This window comes from Equus quagga, chromosome 2 (genome assembly GCF_021613505.1).
Source record: "Equus quagga isolate Etosha38 chromosome 2, UCLA_HA_Equagga_1.0, whole genome shotgun sequence".
Lineage (NCBI taxonomy): Eukaryota > Metazoa > Chordata > Mammalia > Perissodactyla > Equidae > Equus > Equus quagga.
Genome location: NC_060268.1, coordinates 91,046,070 through 91,063,426, shown reverse-complemented (window position 1 = coordinate 91,063,426; position 17,357 = coordinate 91,046,070). Strand labels below are relative to the sequence as shown.

Sequence of the window (17,357 nt, the reverse complement as noted above, 5' to 3'; positions counted from 1 at the left end):
CGGTTTCCCCGGGCTGCGGAGAGCGGACGCCGGGCCGCGAGGCGTGGAGCGGGGCGGGCGGGCGGCCGCGCGGCTGCGGGTGGCGGTGCGGGCGAGAGCCGCGAGCCGGCGAGTGGGTGGGTGGGTGGGGAGGGAGGAGGGGAGAGGCCGGGCGGGGAGAGAGAGGGGTGTGGGGAGGAGGAGGGGGTGAGGGAGGGAGGGGGGAGATTCCGCTCTCCTGCCGCTCCCAGCCGGGGCGGGGGGCAGGGGGAGGAGGCTGCGAGGAGGGAGGGGAGGGAGGGGAGAGAGGGAGGGAGCCGAGGAAGACGCTCCGATAACCCGTGCGTTTCGTAAGGCTCGGAGCACTCGGACATTTCTGCAGGCGCGCGGCGAGCCATTCGCCGCGGCTGCTGCAGCTCCGACTGCATCTTCCTCCTCCTCCTCCTTCCCCCTGGCTCCGGGTGTGCGTCTGTGTGAGAGTGTGTGTGTGTGTGTGTTTTGCAGGTGTGTCCGTTTTAATTCTGCCCAGTAGGTGGGACTTAGTGACTTTGGCACCATATTTTCCTTCTCCTTTTTCCCCCCCTTTTTTGCCTCCCCACCGTCTGTTGCAACCCTGCAAAGTCTCGGAGTCGGAGAGCGCGGCTCGCTTCCCAAGCCCCCGGACTCGGCGAGCCGGCGGGCGCCGAGCCGGCCACCATGCCAGGCAGACCGCGCCACTAGGCGCTCCCCGCGGCTCCCACCCGGCGGCGGCGGCGGCGGCGGCGGCCGCGATGGCTTCAGACGCTGAAGGATTTTGCATCTGATCGCACGGCGTTTCAAAGGCAGAGGCCCCCCTCCCCCTTCCCCCCTCCCTCGCCGTCTTTGTTTCCTTCCCCCCCAGCTCTCCCCACTCCCCCCACCCCACCCCCCTCTCCTCTCCTCCTCCTCTTTTTTAGAAGCAGTGATCGGAGATGGATGTCTCTCTTTGCCCAGCCAAGTGTAGTTTCTGGCGGATTTTCTTGCTGGGAAGCGTCTGGCTGGACTATGTGGGCTCCGTGCTGGCTTGCCCTGCAAATTGTGTCTGCAGCAAGACTGAGATCAATTGCCGGCGGCCGGACGATGGCAACCTCTTCCCCCTCCTGGAAGGGCAGGATTCGGGGAACAGCAATGGGAACGCCAGCATCAACATCACGGACATCTCAAGGAATATCACTTCCATGTAAGTCGGGCGGCCGCTCCCCAGCCCGCCTTCCCCTCGCTCCGCGTCTCCCTCGCGCCCGCCCGCGGCCGGGAGGGAGCCGGCCCTCGCCCGCCCCGGCTCGCCGCTGCCCGCCGCCCGCCGCCCGCCGGGCGCGCGTCAGGCTCGCGCTGGCTCGGGAGATGCTCTCGGGCTGCGTATTCCAGGTGACTCCGGCCCTGGCGAGGCGCGATCCAGTGATGCGTGTGTGTGTGTGTGTGTGTGTGTGTGTGTATGCCTCTCCCCGGAGAGGACCCCAGCCCGCCGAGGGCGCGCGCGGGGCCCAGCTCCCGCCCCCGCCCCCACCCGCCGTGGCTCCTTTCGAGGGCGAGAATCGGGTTCTTTGCCCCCTACTAAATAGCAACAGTTTGGCCACGCTCAAGTGGCATAAAGTAGACAAGATCTGATTCCCCGGCAGCGGCGGCGGCAGCGGCGGTAGCGCTGAGCCGGGAGGAAAGGTGACAGATAGGGACTTCTCGCCATCCACCCGAGATGCTTTAACTATTTCCTTTTGGAAACGGCAAAAACACACTGTCAAGTAAACAAGTTGGGAGCTCGCCGCTCACGGGGAGACTCTGGACATGTCGAGGCCGTCATGGACGCCTACCTCTTCCCCTTTCCTCTCGCACGCCCTCTCCAACCCCATTTTGGGCATTTCCGAGACGCCCCCCTCCCACCCCCCCTTCCCACCCTCGTCGGCGCCTACGGATCCCGTCCCTGTTTGAGCTTTGATAAGTGCTCCGGTAATTTCTGAGTCAGGATGGTGAGCAGAGGAGAGAGTGGTTGCGTCTTTTGGGGATGGGGGTTCTGACAGGAACGTGAAGATGCGTTTTCTTGGGAAATTAAACTCCGACGGGCGTTTGCTTGGCTCTGCCCCGTCGGAGTGAGACGTGTGGTGGCCTGCTCTTTTTTTTATTGCTGTTATTTTTTCTTGGGCAGCGATGGGGGGGGCAGAAGCCTGGGCGGGGACACAGAAGAGCTCAGGGTCCAGGGAGCATGCCCATCTCTTTTCTTCCACTGCCCTCGGCCAAGTGACCCCCGCCCCCATGCTGCCATCCAGAGAAGGGTGTGGAGGCAATGGGATTCTTCAGGGGATAGCTCTCGCCTGTCTGCCCCTAAGGTCCCCACCCCTTGGGGACCCTCAGACTGGGTGGGATGCTGAGAAGGGCTTGCCTGCAGTCCTGGCTGGGGTCTGAGGAAGGCGTTTGGCTGGACTCAGGAGGGGCTGGTCTGCCTCTGGCTCTGCTCTCACAGGCGTCGGCCCTCCTGTGTCTCAAGCCCCAGCGCCATGGGGCTGCAAAGCCAGAGGAATTGCAGTCCTGCTCTCTCGAAAGCTCACCAGCCCTCTGGGCTTAATGGAGACTCCACTCATGTTCCTGTAGCCAACAGTTTGAAGGAAGTGTACAGCCCAGGAGCTGTCCCCGACTCCTGGCCCAGGAGACGGGCTTGACCCATATCTTGGCTCTGCCATTCACCCCTTCAACACCTTCAAGCCACTGGCTGGAGATGCCAAGATAAACAGCCAAGGGTGGGGGCGGGAAGGCAGGAGGAACAGGATGGACCCAACTTTGCCCCTCCCGCCCTGCAGGCCACAGCATTCCAGTATCCCCAAGGATGCAGGGAGGAGGGTCCTGAGTGAGACAGTCAGAGAAACTCCAACTTGCAAGTGCACTGTCTGTGCTGTGTGTGGGGGGGCGAGGGGGTGGGGGAGCTTAGCAGTGGTCCAGGGGCTCATGAGCTGGACCTCAGGATTTCCAGGGGATTGGGGGGGCCAAGGGTTGAAGAGAAGGTGCACTGGTGCCCAGTGTGGGGCTCTGAGAGCTGGCGAGCCTCATCCAGCTCGTTCTCTTCTCCAGGGAGGTGTGTATCTGTAGGAAGCCAGCGGGAGGCAGGGACGGCCACAACCACAGTGGCTCTGTATAGCCACGCAGAGCTGTAGCTCCTCTGAAAATGATGCCTGGGGAGCAGTTTGATAGGGCAGAGCTGGGTTGGCCTTTCCAGGCAGAAGGTCCAAGATAGGGCTGCTGGAAAGGTTGGTGATGGGAGGGGATGGGGCTGCCTCTTGTCCCCTTTGCCTTTGGAGGGCCCCAGAAGGGCATGTGGGGGGACAGTGAGCAGGACTGGATTGGGAGCCCCTCTGTGTGTGTCTCCATCCTCGTCTCAGGATTCACACTCTTTGGCAGGAAGTAAAGACTCCTTTCCTGAAATCCACCCCAATATCTATGGGCCGGGAAACTGAGTTCCCACGGGAGCTTGCCAGTGGCAGGTGGGGGAGGGTCAGAGGTCATGGGTGGGATGACCCTTCCTCACCCCATCTTCTCCCCAGTGCCCTGTTATATCTATGGCTGGTATTGACTGAACTCGGGGAAGGGCCCAGCCTTCTAGCCTGGAGGCAGAGGGCCATGGAGAAAGGGCGGGGAATCATGCTGACTTGGAAAGCCGATGTCACCATCCCTGTTTCAACCCTGGAGAATGGAGGCTCAGGGTGGCAAAGTAACTTTCCCTGGGGCACACAGCGCCAGCAGCGAGCCAGTGTAACACTACAGCCTGGGCCCCCCACTCTGTGGCGCTGTCTGTAGAAACAGGCTGGAGGGAGGGGCTTGAGGGCAAGGAGGAGCCCTTGAGGCAGAGGAGGGGACCTGACTTTGCAGTCACCTGGGAAGGGGGCTCTGGTGGAAGCCCAGGCTTTGCTGGAGAGGAGTGTGTTCTTCAGATTTCTGATGCTACCAGAGATGTGAAGTCAAGGGGTCCCCCAGCCTTTCATGAGCCTGAAGCTTTTCATGCTGGTCTATGCCCAGGGGTGCAGCATGGGCAGATGGGGGGATGAGGAAGAGGCTGGGGCAGAAGCTGGACTTCCATCACGCCCAGCTAAGGGACCTGGGGCCGGCCCCCACAGATTCACCTTCCGGTTTTTGGGGCTGTGGAGTCCTGAGGGCCCTCCCTGAGATGCTGAATTGATTGTACCCGGGTTTTAAGAGGGACGAGAGAGTCCCTGTGGTCCTCCTTCTAGGGGTGGTGTGCAGCATGGCTCCTGTGTACCCATCGGAGGCTGGCTGTGGGGGAGGTGGCTGCCCCATTAGGATCAGGAGGAAATCAGCTGTAAGGCATCAGGGTCGAAGTGTGGGTCTCACCTCCACCTTCTCAAAGGGCCCTCCCTTTTGGCCTCTTTCTGTTCAGGAGGCCAGTCCTTTTGCCACTGGAGCTCTTGATACACAGTAACCTTACCTAGAAGGGTCCATGCGGCCGCACCCAGCCAGGCTCTGACGTCACAAAGGCAGGAGGGTGGTGGCCATCTGGGCTGTCTCTCTGGGCCAGGCCTGCCTGGGTCTGGGTTTGAATGGTGCATCCTTTGGCTGTTAGAAAGAGGAACAAGGGGGAGAAGATGGCATCACTGGGCCTGGTGTTCTTGGGGTTGGGCACCTGGGCTTGCAAAGACCATGGCTCTTGGCTGGGTCTATGAGCCACCAGCTGAGTCTCTATATGTGCCACCGTAGGGTCCCTGGTGTTTCCAGCTCTCTGGGCCTTTTATTTCCTCTGTCTTCCTTGTAGGCCCTCCCCTGGCTTGGTGAAGGATCATTCCAGGCTTTGGCTGTTGAAATGGCTCCTTGGTGCTCAGCCTTTCTAAGGATCAAGGGGAGAGTCAGCCTTGACAATTACCAGTGAGAGTGGGGATGCAGGCAGGGGTGTGAGTCAGGCCCCAGGGGCATCGTGGGCTCAGTCAGGAGCCCCAGATTGGGGCTGGGCCTGAGGGAGGTAGGCTGAGATGTGAAGGGCCTTTGAAGCGAGATTTGGAAAGGAGAGTGGTTATAGCCCTGGGGACATAGGTACTTCCAGAATGAAAACTGGGGACCCTGGGCTCCAGAAGCCCTGGAATTTTGCCTCGAGGCCAGGCTCTTGGTGGGTGGGCTTCAGGCCCTCCCTGGAGCCAGAGTCCTCAGCACCTCGTAAGCCCAGATCAGTCTCCTGACGCCCACCCTGGGGCCCAGGGAGTCAGCTCCGTAGCTCCAGGGGACTTGAGCACATGGCAGCTTTGGGTAATACCAGCCCAGCCTGGCCCTGGCTTTGAGAGTGCTGGTGAACCGGGCCCTGGAGGGCTGAGCCTGGAGCCTGGGCGGCGGCTTGGGGTCTTGCAAAGGGCTCCTTTCCTCCTGCCTGGATGAAGTGGAGTGTGCTGCTGGGGAGAAGGGACAGAGGGGCCTAATGCCTGTCCCCCTGGGATGGTCTCCATCCTGGCCCTGCCTGTTGCCTCTTTCTTCTCTCTGAGTGGAGGGGCCCCTACCCCAGCTGGCTCTTGGGAGGGAGTGTGGGTAGCCGGTGGCCCTCCCTCATGATGGCCTTTGCCAGTATCGTGGCATCTCCACTGCCACCTGGGGTCCCCATGTCAAGTGCTCCATTCAGTGGCTGATTCTGAGATCACAGACACCATCTCCAGCCTCCCTTCAGGGCCTCCAGTGGACCGATGGCAGGGTAGGATAGGAGAAAGGGATGGGATGCATGAGTCCCATGCCTGGCTCTGCCCTTAACCTGCCGTGAGCCGTGGTAGAGGACTGTAGCCTTTCTCAGCCCGTAAATTCAATTATGAATCGAGGCCGTGGGGCAGTGTCCCTTCCAGCTTGGACATATGCCATTCCAGGGCCCAAGGAACATCTCCAAGGCTCTGCACGGCCACTTCTAAGGGCACCCCCTTGGGGATTGGTGCTGATCCTTGTGACCCTGCCACCAGCGGGAGGGCAGAGGGTGCTCCCTCACTGGCCATTGGCCGCTGGCCATTTTTCCCTTCCTTCCTTCCCACCTCTACAGAACTGGGGGCCGTCCAGAAAGTGCCACACCCTGAGTCAACTGCTCAGACCAAATGCCGCACTCAGCAAGAATGTGCTGGGTCCTGCGGCCTCTCATCAGAGGCCCACGCCCAGCTTCGTGGCTCCCCATCCCCACCTGCGCACCAGGCTGGGTGGAGGCGGCCCTCCGCAGAACATCACCTCATTGCGGGAGCAGGGGCCTCCGCCCGTGTGAGAAGAAGATGTTAGAACCTCTGTTTTAAATTATTCTTGTCTGGAAAAGGGAATCTTTAATATTTAATGTATGGATTGAAGAGATATAAGCATCGAATTTAAATAAATATGAGTGTTTTGGGGTTACAAGATAAATTTTTTATTGCTGGTGCATACACAATCAACAAGCTTGGTGCCCACTGTCCTTGTGATGGGAAGGGCCTGGGCTTGGGAGGGAGAAGAGTTGAGGGGAGCAGAGGTGGTCCTGGAGCCCCTGGCTTCCCCTCTTGGCTCTGGTCCTTGGAGGGGCTGGTAATCGGGAAGGGGAGCTGGGGAGACAGGAGGAGGGATCCGCTGGGTGGTGCTGGCGATCTCAGCTCCCCATCAGGATTTCTAAGGCCCCAGGATCCTGGGGGCCAGGCCAGTTCTCAAAAGCCAGTCTCTTAGGATCCCTCAGGTTGCTCCCTTTCATCACCATGTAGCAAATTCTTCATCTCCACAAATATCCCAGCGCGGGTTTCTGTCATGGTTTCCGTTTCGCAGTTGAGTTTATTTCTGCCGCAGCTACTCGAAGGACATAAGCAGGGATTATCAGTCCCGTTCTGCTGATTGAAAAAACAAAGTAAAGAACAGAACTTGAGCCCCGGTGGTTGAGGTGTGTGTGTCATGAAAGGAAAGATCTAGAAGAGTCTCGTGGCTTCTCCTCTGGTGTGCCTCTCACGGCCTCTCTGGTTCTGTCGACTCTGTTCTCTCTCTGGCTGTGGTCTTTCAGCTGTACACCCTGTGGCTTGTTGGGAAGGGAGAAGCAGACCATTTTCACCCATAAAGTTCTTTTTCTCGCAAGGGGCAGCATTTTGGGAATGGCCCATCTGTGAGGGTCTTGTGGAGGGCGATGGAATGTTCCGGCAATCAAATCTAAGGGTGGCCTGAATGGAGGCTGGACTCGATTCCCCAGATCTACTGGTGACCAACTGAGCCATCAGCTCAGCTGTCTGTCATCCCCTGAGCCTTGCTGGTCTCCACTTTGGGAAGCACAGAGACTCCTGGGGGCTGGGCATCAGGGCAGCTCCTCTTTGATGGATGGGATCCTCAAGGGCGAGGACTCCTATGCAGCCAAGACAGAAGCTCAGGGCCCAGGGGACCCTTAGAAGCCCCACGAGGATCCTCACATTTCTGCCTACCCCTGAGTGTGGCACTCCCAGAATTCAGAGCTGGAAGGGACCGCTGTGGTCACCACCTCCCTCAGGTTACCCATGAGGGTCCCATGAGAGGCCCAGAGAGGGGCAGGGGCTTTTCTGGGGTCCACGGGTTGCTGGAAGATTCTCTTCCCAGGTGCTGGTGCAGGCACTGCCTTCTCCTCTGCCCTGGCGCCCGTTCTGGGCGCTCTGTCAAACCCAGAGCCTTGCCCATGACTGTGGCTCCCTCTGGGGCGATGTTTCCAAATTCAGGGTCCCTAGAGGCAGCAACTCTGTGAGGCTGGCAGCCCCAGCGCTCCTTGCAGCCTGCAGCCCACGCCAATTAAAAATCCACTCGGGGAGGCGAGGGCTCTGCTGAGCTCTATTTACATACGGGGGGAGCAATCTGTGTGCTTGGGGGCCCTGCCTTCCTCTCCAGCCTCACCTCTGGCCGCCCACCCCCATCCTCCCATCTGGCTTATCCCGTCAGAAGTGTCCCTGGCCTGGGTGGTGGGAATTTCAGGATTCCTTCCCCAGCAGCGCCGCCTGGCCTGGCCTCTCCGGTGCCCTGCTCTGGGCCTCACTTCCCTTTTCTCTAAGACGGGGATGATAGTAACCGCCTCAGAAGGTCTGAGGTTCAGCGCCCGGTGTCGTGCCCGACAAAGAGAAAGCTGTCGATACGATGTAGCTAATAACAGCTCACATTTATGGAGCACTTACTGTGTCCCAGACACTGTTCCAAGCGCTTCATAGGTAATACCTCTTAATAGCTTCACACCAACTTTAAGGGAGAAGTACGACTATTCGTCCCATTTTGCAGATGGGGAGCCTGAGTCCAGAGATGGAATTTGACTTGCTCGATTTCACATGGCCAGTAAATGGCAGAGCAGGCCAACATTCAGTGTTACACTATATTGCTTATACCCTTTTGCTGTACTCTTATGCATACTAGTGTATGTTGGTATACACACACGTACAGTCACGAATAGATGACCATTATGATAAATTAATGATAAACATGAAGGGTGGGCATGCAGGTCTAGGAGGATGCTTTGTTTTGTAAAATTACAGTTCCTTAGGTGAAAATTGCCCTGCCTGGGGTTGGAGAGGAAGGCAAGTGAGATCATGACGGGTATGGTGTCGGCCAAGTGGCGCCGGCCAGCACAGGCACAGACAGGCCTCCACTGGCGGGGGAGTCTTTGGGGCTCTCCTCCTGACCTGTTCCCGACAGCAGCCTCCCCTGAGGCCGTGTCTTAGCCAAGCCTTCTTCCCTGGCCTCCTTGATCACCTCGTGGTGTCCTGGCCTCTGAGGTCAGGTCAGCTCCCACAGGAGACAAGGCACCAGCTGAGGCTGGCAGGGGTTCAGGAAGCTGGTGGCTGGTTCCCAGCCAGCTCCACTCTGGGCTGAGGCCTGGTCAGCAGGGCCGTGTCCCTGATTGCCCACGGCCAGAGAGAGTCTGAATGGGAGAGTGTGGGGCTGGGTGGCCTCTCCAAGTAGAGCTTTGGCGTTCCGAGGTTGCCTTGGATGCAGAGCAGAAGAGGGATGGCTGAAGGGCTGGGTGGCTAAAACCGGAAGCTGATGTTGCGAGCATCTTTCCTGAAAGGTGGATTCTAATTCTTCCCGGCCCTTCTCTTGCGTCCTCCTCAAATGAGCAGCCTTTACTCCCCTCTACCTTTCCTCTTGCTGCATCTCTCTATCCCTGTGGCTCGTGGAAGCTCCATCTGTCCCTCCATAGGGATGAGCTGTGAGCATGGGGGGTGGCTCTAGCTGTCCCCACGGTGAGAGCTGGAGTACCCAGAAAATGGCCAAGGTGGCGAGGCAACCACTTGTGGGAACACCCCATTTTCCCTACTTCTTGACTGGATGAGCTTGCCACATCATAGCACTTCTCTGGCCTCGGTTTCCCCTTCTGAGAGTTGGGGTCACCTCTGGGCCACTGAGGCTGTCTGACTCACAGGGTCACTGTCAGACTGGCGCGGTGACATACTCAAGGAGCTCTCTAAACAGTCAGGCACCATGTTGATTATTTTTGTTTCTAGACGTCTTGGAGCGTTTGTGAGTTAGGAAGAAGATCAAGACTTTGAACCATAAATCATCCCATCTAGAAAGGGGCTCAGAAATAATTGGAGCCAAACCCAGTTTCATAGAGGAGGAACCTGAGGCTAAAGAGAGGTGAATGGACTTGACTCCATCACTCAGTGAATTCCTGGCACAGGGCAGACCAGAACACCCGGCCCTGGTACCCTGCTGGTGTGGGTCTCCTTTGCCAGTCCTCTGCCAGCGTCTGCTCTGGGCTGAGGGATGCGGGTTCTTCCAGAAGCAGAGAAAGGAGCCCTTAGTCTCCTGCAAAGAGAAAGAATGAGGGAGCCACCTTAGATTCCCAGCCCTAATCCGGGCTGCCTCCCACGGCAAACCGGACTGTGTGTTCGCATCTGGGGGTGTCTTTGCACACGCACAAGTGCATCTTTTCTGTGTTCCGTGCACATCACGTCTGAGGTCTCTGTAAACAAGCCCTAAAGCCTTTGGCTGCCTGCCTGCCAAGATAGTCCGCATCGAGACCCCCGGTGGCCGCCAGAGGGCAGTGCTGCGCGAGAGACAGTTGGAGGCTGATGGCTGGCTGCGCCGCCGGGCGGGCGGAGCTGGGGATGTGGCACCAGCCTGGTGAGATGGACACTGGCTTTCAGAGCCTTTCCTGAGCCAGGGCTGAGCAGGGAGCTCAGCTCTCCTCTAGGCGGAACCTCTGTCAGCAGAGCTAGCCCTTCCTCCATCATGTCTGCAGCCCAGCCATGTGAGTCTCCTGGACCTGAGCTTCCCAGGAGGTGGCTGGGAGAGTGCCCTGGGTGGACGGAAGTTGGCCTGGAGTGCTCTCCTCCCCTCCTCATCCGTCTCGGTGGCAGGAGGGATCAGCACATTTGCACGAGGATAATAGAGATGAATGAACGGGACACAGTTCCCGGAAGCTCAGTCTTGATGGGGACACAGAGAAGTTGACAGACGGTTACACTGTGGGGTGAGTGTCATGGAAGAAGTGAGCTCTGTGAGCGCCGTCGGGCTATTTGATGTTCTGGCACAAGTATGGAGGCATCTCTCCCATCTCCCTGCCCCCCTTGCCACGTCTGGGAATCACTGAGACATCAAGCATCTGCTCAGTGAGCACCAGGTCCTGATGTGACCACACATGAGAACTTGATGCTGTCTCTTGCTCTCTCTAGACCCTGTCTCTGCTCTCAGAGATGCCCATCTAAAGTGAGGGTTAGGAAAGTGCCTTGCAAACCGGGGTTGTGTGCCCTGCCTGGACCAGCTGGTTTTGACTGTTTCCTTCCTGTAAGTTCTTTTGGCTCTTCTCGGTCTGTTCCAGACAGTCTCACGTTTGAGCAGGAGCTGTCTTGTTTCATGCACTATTCTGTCCATGAATGAGCCTTGATCCACCCATGTGGGTATCAGCTTTGGAGACAAGATCTTCTGCTGTGATGGTGGGTTCTGAGCTCATGAGACTGGGACCTATGACTCTATCTGGAGGGCCATCCCACGGCTGCTGGGCCCAGGGCTGCAGGTGGGGCCCTTTCTGTTGTGACCAGTCTTTCCCCACCTACTTATTTCTGATGCTTTTTCAAGTCTGGTTCCCTGAAAAGCAGGGATGAAGTTAACATTTATGGTCCTCCTACTAGACTGGAGATCATTTGCGTATATGACCTTGTTTATGGATGGAGCCTACTAAATGAAACTTAAGATCACAACTCTGCCTCTCACCAGCTGTGTGACCCTGGGCTGGATTTTTTTTTTTTTTTTTGTGTGTGTGAGGAAGATTGTCCCTGAGCTAGCATCTGTGCCCGTCTTCCTCTATTTTGTATGTGGGTTGTCGCCACAGCATGGCCTGATGAGTGGTGTAGGTCCGTGCCCAGGATCCAAACCTGCGAACCCTGGGCTGCCAAAGCAGAGTGTGCCAGATTTAACCACTATGTCATGGGGCCAGCCCCCACTGGCTACTTTTTTTGATCCTCAGTTTCCTCATCTGAAAAACAGAGATGATAATAGTACAGGATTATTATAAGGTTTTGATGAGAACATGTGTAAGTGTGGGTAAAACTCTGAATGCTCTCTCCCTCTTCCCATTACTACACTCTAGAACTTCATTTCCACAAGCATGGATGCTTTTTATGGCCCTCATCTGTTCTTCCTGCTTCCAATCGCACCCTCTTCCTGCTCATCCTACACACCCTGACAGATTAATCTTCTAATCCAGGGTCTTCCGTTAGAACAATTCCTGTGCCCAAGATTTTCAACGGTTCTTTTGTCTGAGAGGCAGCTCAGTTAGTAGGAAGAACAGTGGCTTCTTTGGCTAGACGGCCTTCCGTTTCAATCCTGGCTCTGCCCCTATGTGTGCTTAGGCAAGTTACTTAACTTCTCTGAGCCTCAGTTTCTACGTTTGAAAAATTGGCTAACTGTGTCCATCTTCGTAGAGCTGTTGTGAGGATTAAATGAGATTATGGTAAGTGCCTGGAATATGACGGGTGCACAGAGGCCAAACTGGCAAGTGGTACAATGGGAGTCTCTCAGAGGTGATGGGCAGTGACACTGCTGGGTTCTTGAAGAGTGGGATTAGAGGAAGTTGTATGAGAAGAGCTAGCACTTGGACCAAAGCGGAGGGAGGTAACAGAAGGACCACGATGGTGTGTGTTTGGAAAAGGTGACCACGTGGCTGAGGCATACGTCTGCCAAAAAACCAGAGAGCTTGCCATGGTTCCTGCTGACAGACTCAGCTGGATACCAAGCAGTAGAGGGTCCCAGGCTGGGCCTTCCTGCTGCCTGCCTCCCCATCCCAGCCCCAGGAGTTTGGTTGCCAGGAGTCTTCATGCAAGATAACTCAGCAGCACCCAGCCCCTCGCAGATGCTGTTCCATATTGGTTTACAGGTATTCCTTCCCTCCCTAGTGTCCTGTTCACTAGGTGATTCTCTTTTGGCTATTGTAATTGACTAAGCCTATCAGCTCTAGATGGGGCTCCAGGACCAGCTCTGGGAGAAAGAATTTAGGGTCCAGTGCTAAGGGAGTGACCTCCTAGTCCCTCCGATCTATCCTTGGGAGCCTCCCATGCACGTTCATAGTAGTTCCATGTTAAGCCACAAGAGGGCACTAGACCATGATTTCTGCAGGGAGGGAGGCGCTGTTTAGCCTGCCCTGTTGTGATTGTGCCTTTGATCAAAGCTGCCAGTGGTTTCCTCCCAGATGCCAGCGTCTCTGAGGGTCGTGACAAACCAACCTAATTGAACCAGAGCCCATAGCACAGAGTCTGATATCTCAAGGGAGGCTAGATTATGCAGAGAAAAGGTCATGGAATTTGGCATCAAACTCAAGTTCCAATCCTTGCCCTCCTCCTTGCTTGTTTTGTTGAACTCTGAGTAAGTTGCTTAATTTCTCTGGGTCTCATTTTCTTCACCTTCAAAGCAAGGTGTTATTGGGAGGTGTTGCTATGAGGATTAAATTATATGAAGTGTGGAATGTGTCTGGAACATGGTGGATACTCCATGACTGGCCATCTGTCTCTTTGTGGAAGAAGGATGGAGTTAGGACACAGTGCAAGAGATGTTTATAGAATCCTGCTGGTCTGGTGGGGTCATTTGACTCCCCAATGAGTGCTCTATGGTTCCAATTCATTGGGGGCAGCAGTGACACCCAGTGGCTGGAATGGAGAACAGCAGTGTATTCTGATCTTGTAGGGGGGTGATGGTGGGTGTTGTTGGGGAATTGTTGGGTATTTCTGGGGCACGTGAGACTGAACCTGTATCAGGGAATATCAGCTTCAGAGGACCCATCAACCGAACTTGTCTCCCCTTCAAATGCTAGTGGTGAGGGCTGATTCTCTGAGGACGTCAGTGTGATGATGGCCATTGGGGATGTTTGTTGCCTAGGCCAATGGTATGAGGTCACGACTGTAGAACACACATGTGCAACTGACTGACTTTATTGTAGCCAACCAATTCTGGCCTCTAACACCCAGACCCTTTCCGGTGTTTTCCTGGGGTACTGCTCTTTTTGAGATGCTTTAATCCATAATCTGGTTGGCCTCAGCCAAGAGGCTCAAGATCTCTGAACCTCAGTATGTTTATCTGGAAAATGGGGGGGTGGGCTGGTTGACTGGGAGGGCTCTTCCAGCTTGGATTTGAGTGTCAGACATGTGTGTGTGCATGTGTCAGGGGTGTGTGGGATCACGCGAGAAAGGGGTTTAGTGATAACTGCTAAGCTTCAGGCTTTCCTGGTGCAGAAGCTCCAGCCCAGAGAATGGAGGGCCCTTCCCATGGCAGGGGTGTGGCTCTCAGGCTGGAAGTGGGGGGGGGGTCTCTGGCTCCTAATCTTGTGTAGTCTCTTCATCATCCACCTGAGATCCAGGAGGAAGCCTTGGCAGACGAGCCAGGCTCAGGAAGTTACTTAATATCAGCTTTGCTCCAGATTGTGTTTCTGACTCCTTGCCACCTCTTAAGTGGCAGTCATTTTAACAAATGTGGCGATAAGACACCAAGTGGGAAATAACATGAGAAGTGGGGAGGGGGCAGGGGCGAGGGGGGTGTGTGGTTTATTCCCTTGGCAGAAACCTTGTCTTTGAGGCACTCGGAGTGAGAGTAATGGAAGAGGAGCAGGGTCCCTTGAAGCCCCTGGCGGTGAAGAGGGGGGTGGGTCTTTCCTGACTTCCAGGGCATGTGGCCTCTGGCTGCAGCCTTCCCTCCTCCATGGGAGGGCCCTGTGTCCTATGGGGCATCTGCCTCCCGTCCCTGGGGCCAGTGTGGAAGGGGAGGTCCCATGTTCCATTTTTCAAAGGACCATCTTCCAATTGCATAACAGACAGCTAACGGGGCCTGGTGTTGGTGGTGTGTTCAGCCCACTGTGGATGGTGGGCTGCCCAGCTGTCTGGCCACCTGCCTCGCTGCCTGCCAAGGCCCATCCCAGCGTCTGGACTACGGGGCAAGGATGGGCAGAGGCACCAGCAGGGCCAGCCTGGCCTTCCTTCTGTAGGACCAGAGAGGAGGGAGTCAGTGCTTTTCCCTCCCAGCCCGGGGCTGTGGCTGTGTGCCAGGCACGGTGCTCAGCCTGGACACAACACTGAGAGAATAGAAGGCCACGGCCCCTCCCTCTTGGAGTTCAGAGTCGAATTGGGTGGCAGGCTTTGGACCAAGGACCCACAGCGAAAAAGGCCTTCTCAGGAGAAGCAAGGGCAGAATTTTAGAAAATGCATCTAATGTAAAGTTTAAAGAAAAAAAATACATATGAAAATGTGGTTTCCCTAAGGTGGAGAGGGTGCAATTTTTCAAAGTAGGTTTAAAAACTTTAGAGTTCCCTGTTCTTGGGTCCACCTCCTGTTGAAAACAGTGGAGTTACCTGTCAGGTCGTGGTCCCTGGCTCTTGGCCATGAAGTTGATTCCTTGCCTTCTTGTCACCCACAAGAGTCCCTGGGTGTTTGGGGGGAAGTGGCATAAGAAGGTAAGAGAGGCGAATTGCGTTTCTTCTCTGTCACTTTATGACTGTGTGAGATAAAGATTTGGGGGCAAGTAGTTTATTAGGAAGGTGCCCCCAGACAGCCTGGGGGTGAGGGGCCGTGAGAGGGGGAGGGGAAGAAAGCAGAGGGACCAGTGTGTTCGAGAGCAGGTGGCTGAGTGCTCTCCCGGCCCTCGTTCAGGCCCCTATTTCTGCATTTATTCAGCGTGTTGATTCGAGAGCCTGCGATGGGCCAGCCCTTTTGTGAGAGCGGGAAAACTTTGGTGAGCTGCACAGATGAGGTCGGCAGCCTCCCCGTAGTTACAGGATGGGTAAGGTCAAGCCCCTTTCTCTTGCCACCTGGACCCTGTCCATGGGAATCTATCTCCAGGTGACAGGGAAGGTGCCCAGGCGTGCTGAGGGCACAGCAGGTTCCCTAAACCCCCCAGGGCAAGTTCCTGGGGGAAAGTTCCATCAGAGGTGATTTGGGGGGTCTGCCTTTCTCCCAAATGTATGGGGTGGAGGAGAGCCTGGGTTGCCGTGAATGCCCAGTTGGCATGCAAAGACTGGCTCCCCGTGGTGTTATAGGGTCAGGCCGCAGCTTCCTTCTTCCAGGTCCAGCTAACACTGCCCAGCCAGCTGCTGGGCCTGCCCTGGCCCTGGCCGGGAACATGACAGGCCCCACTGTCCCTCCTCCCCACCTCCAAGTGGTGCCTGGGCTCTCGGGGGGCAGCAGTGTAGGAGGAGTGACCTCCTGCCTCCCTGGCTCTTGTCCCAGTTTCACGTCCAGGGTTGCTTCTGCTCTCCATGGAAATGTGCTCAGTCTTTCTGCTTCCCCATCCCACCTCCCTCTGTCCTGGGCCACATGCTGGGCCCCCACCCAGCTCACTTGCCGGTCTACCTGCCCTCCTTCCATCACTCACTCAGGGCCGCTGTTCCCTGGACTCTGGTCAGGTGTGCTCCAGCCTTGGGGCTCCACCTGTTACCTTCCCTGGCGCCTGTCCTCACCTGCCAGGTGGGTCACTGGACGGAAGAGGGTGGCCAGCATCGCAGTCCAGCTGAGACTCCCTGAGGTTCCACTCCCGGGCCCTGTGTGGCATCAGGCTCCTTAACGTTTTGTGTCCCCGCTGTGCTGTGGGCTCTGGAAGGCAGGGGTTGTGATGCATTTGGCTCCAGATCCCCAGTCGCCAGCACTGTAGGAGCTCAGTGTATGAGGACAGGCTCATTTCTTCTACCAGAACATCTCACGGATCTACAGCAGGTCCCCCGCTTGGTGACCATGCACATGCCTCTGCCCAGAGCCTGGGCACATCCTTCTGTTTGCTCTCCACACCTCTGTGGGCCTGGGCTGTGCCCTCAGCGCAGCCGCCTGTTGGAGGAATCTTCTAAGGAGACTTGCCCTCATCGTAGGAAGAGCCAACACTGCAGTGACCGTGGTCCAGGGGCTGTTCTAGGATGGTCCTATTGTAGCCCCATTTCATTCTCAGCACAACCCGAGGAGGCAGGTACTATTGTCATCCTCATTTTATGGAGGCACAGAGACACTGAGGCACAGAGAGGCAATGGACCTTGTCCTGGGTCATTCGGCTGGTCAGTGGCTGGGCTGGGGTTTGAACCGGGCACGTCTGGCTCCAGAGCCCCTGCCCATGCCCTGGTTATACATGCCTCTCCCATTTCCTGCCAGCCCCGTCTGCCTTTAGTCCTGGGCCCAGCCCTCCTCCCACGGCTCCCAGGCACCCCTCGGCCCATGGGACACAACTTTGTGCTGTCCTGGCTCTCGACTTTGGTAGTGGGAGGAGGGTGGGGCAGAAGGGGCCCTGGGACCCAGGGGAGTTTGGGATCCCTGACTTTCATGGACACAGGTGTTTTTGGCCACATCCTCAGAGAATGTCCTTTTGGGGAGGGCACTGGGGCAGAATGGAGGGACCTTCTGGGTGCTGTCACTGCCACTAACTTACCGTGTGAGTCTGGACAAGGCACTGGCCATCTCTGGGCTCCCTTTCCTTAGATTTAAAATGAGGGGTCCTGAGCAGGTGATCTTTGAGGGCCCTCTGGCACTGACCTCTAATATTTCTAACGCAGTGGTTGGGGACGTGGTGGAAGAGTGGTGGCTGTCACGGCGGAAGGATTTCCCCAGGAGGGCATCCTGTGTGTGGGGAGGGGTGTGGGGACAGACCCTGGTGGTCCTCACCACTGCACATGCATCCCCATCGCTGGGAGGGCTTGCTAAAGCACAGACTGCTGGGCCCCACCGCAGAGTTTCTGGTTCTGACTTGTGGCGGGACCTGAGGATTTCATTTCTAATAAGTACCCAGGTGATGCAGATGCTGCTGGCCCTTTGAGACTTTGAGAACGACTGTTACATCCATGGCTTTCAAGCTGTACTCCCTGGAGTGAGATCAGAGGGGCTGTGAGATTCTGTGTAAGACTTCTGTAAAGTTTCCCAGCTGCCAAACGTTTCAGTACCCCCATTCCAGAAAAACAGCCACCTACTCCCAAGACCACTCTGACAGGGCTCCCCGGGGCGCTG

General features: G+C 56.7%; 1 protein-coding gene across 4 annotated transcripts in view; it reads left to right on the top strand.

Annotated features, from left to right (window-relative positions):
- Positions 1 to 208: 208 nt before the first annotated feature.
- The window catches only part of NTRK3 (neurotrophic receptor tyrosine kinase 3), a 382,792-nt gene continuing 365,643 nt past the window's right edge, over positions 209 to 17,357 (top strand). For all 4 annotated transcript variants that reach the window (XM_046654146.1, XM_046654145.1, XM_046654143.1 and 1 more), the window contains exon 1: positions 209 to 1,177. In XM_046654146.1, the coding sequence (XP_046510102.1) occupies positions 930 to 1,177 (248 nt within the window). In that variant the 5' untranslated portion in view covers positions 209 to 929. The remainder of the gene's footprint in view (positions 1,178 to 17,357) is intronic.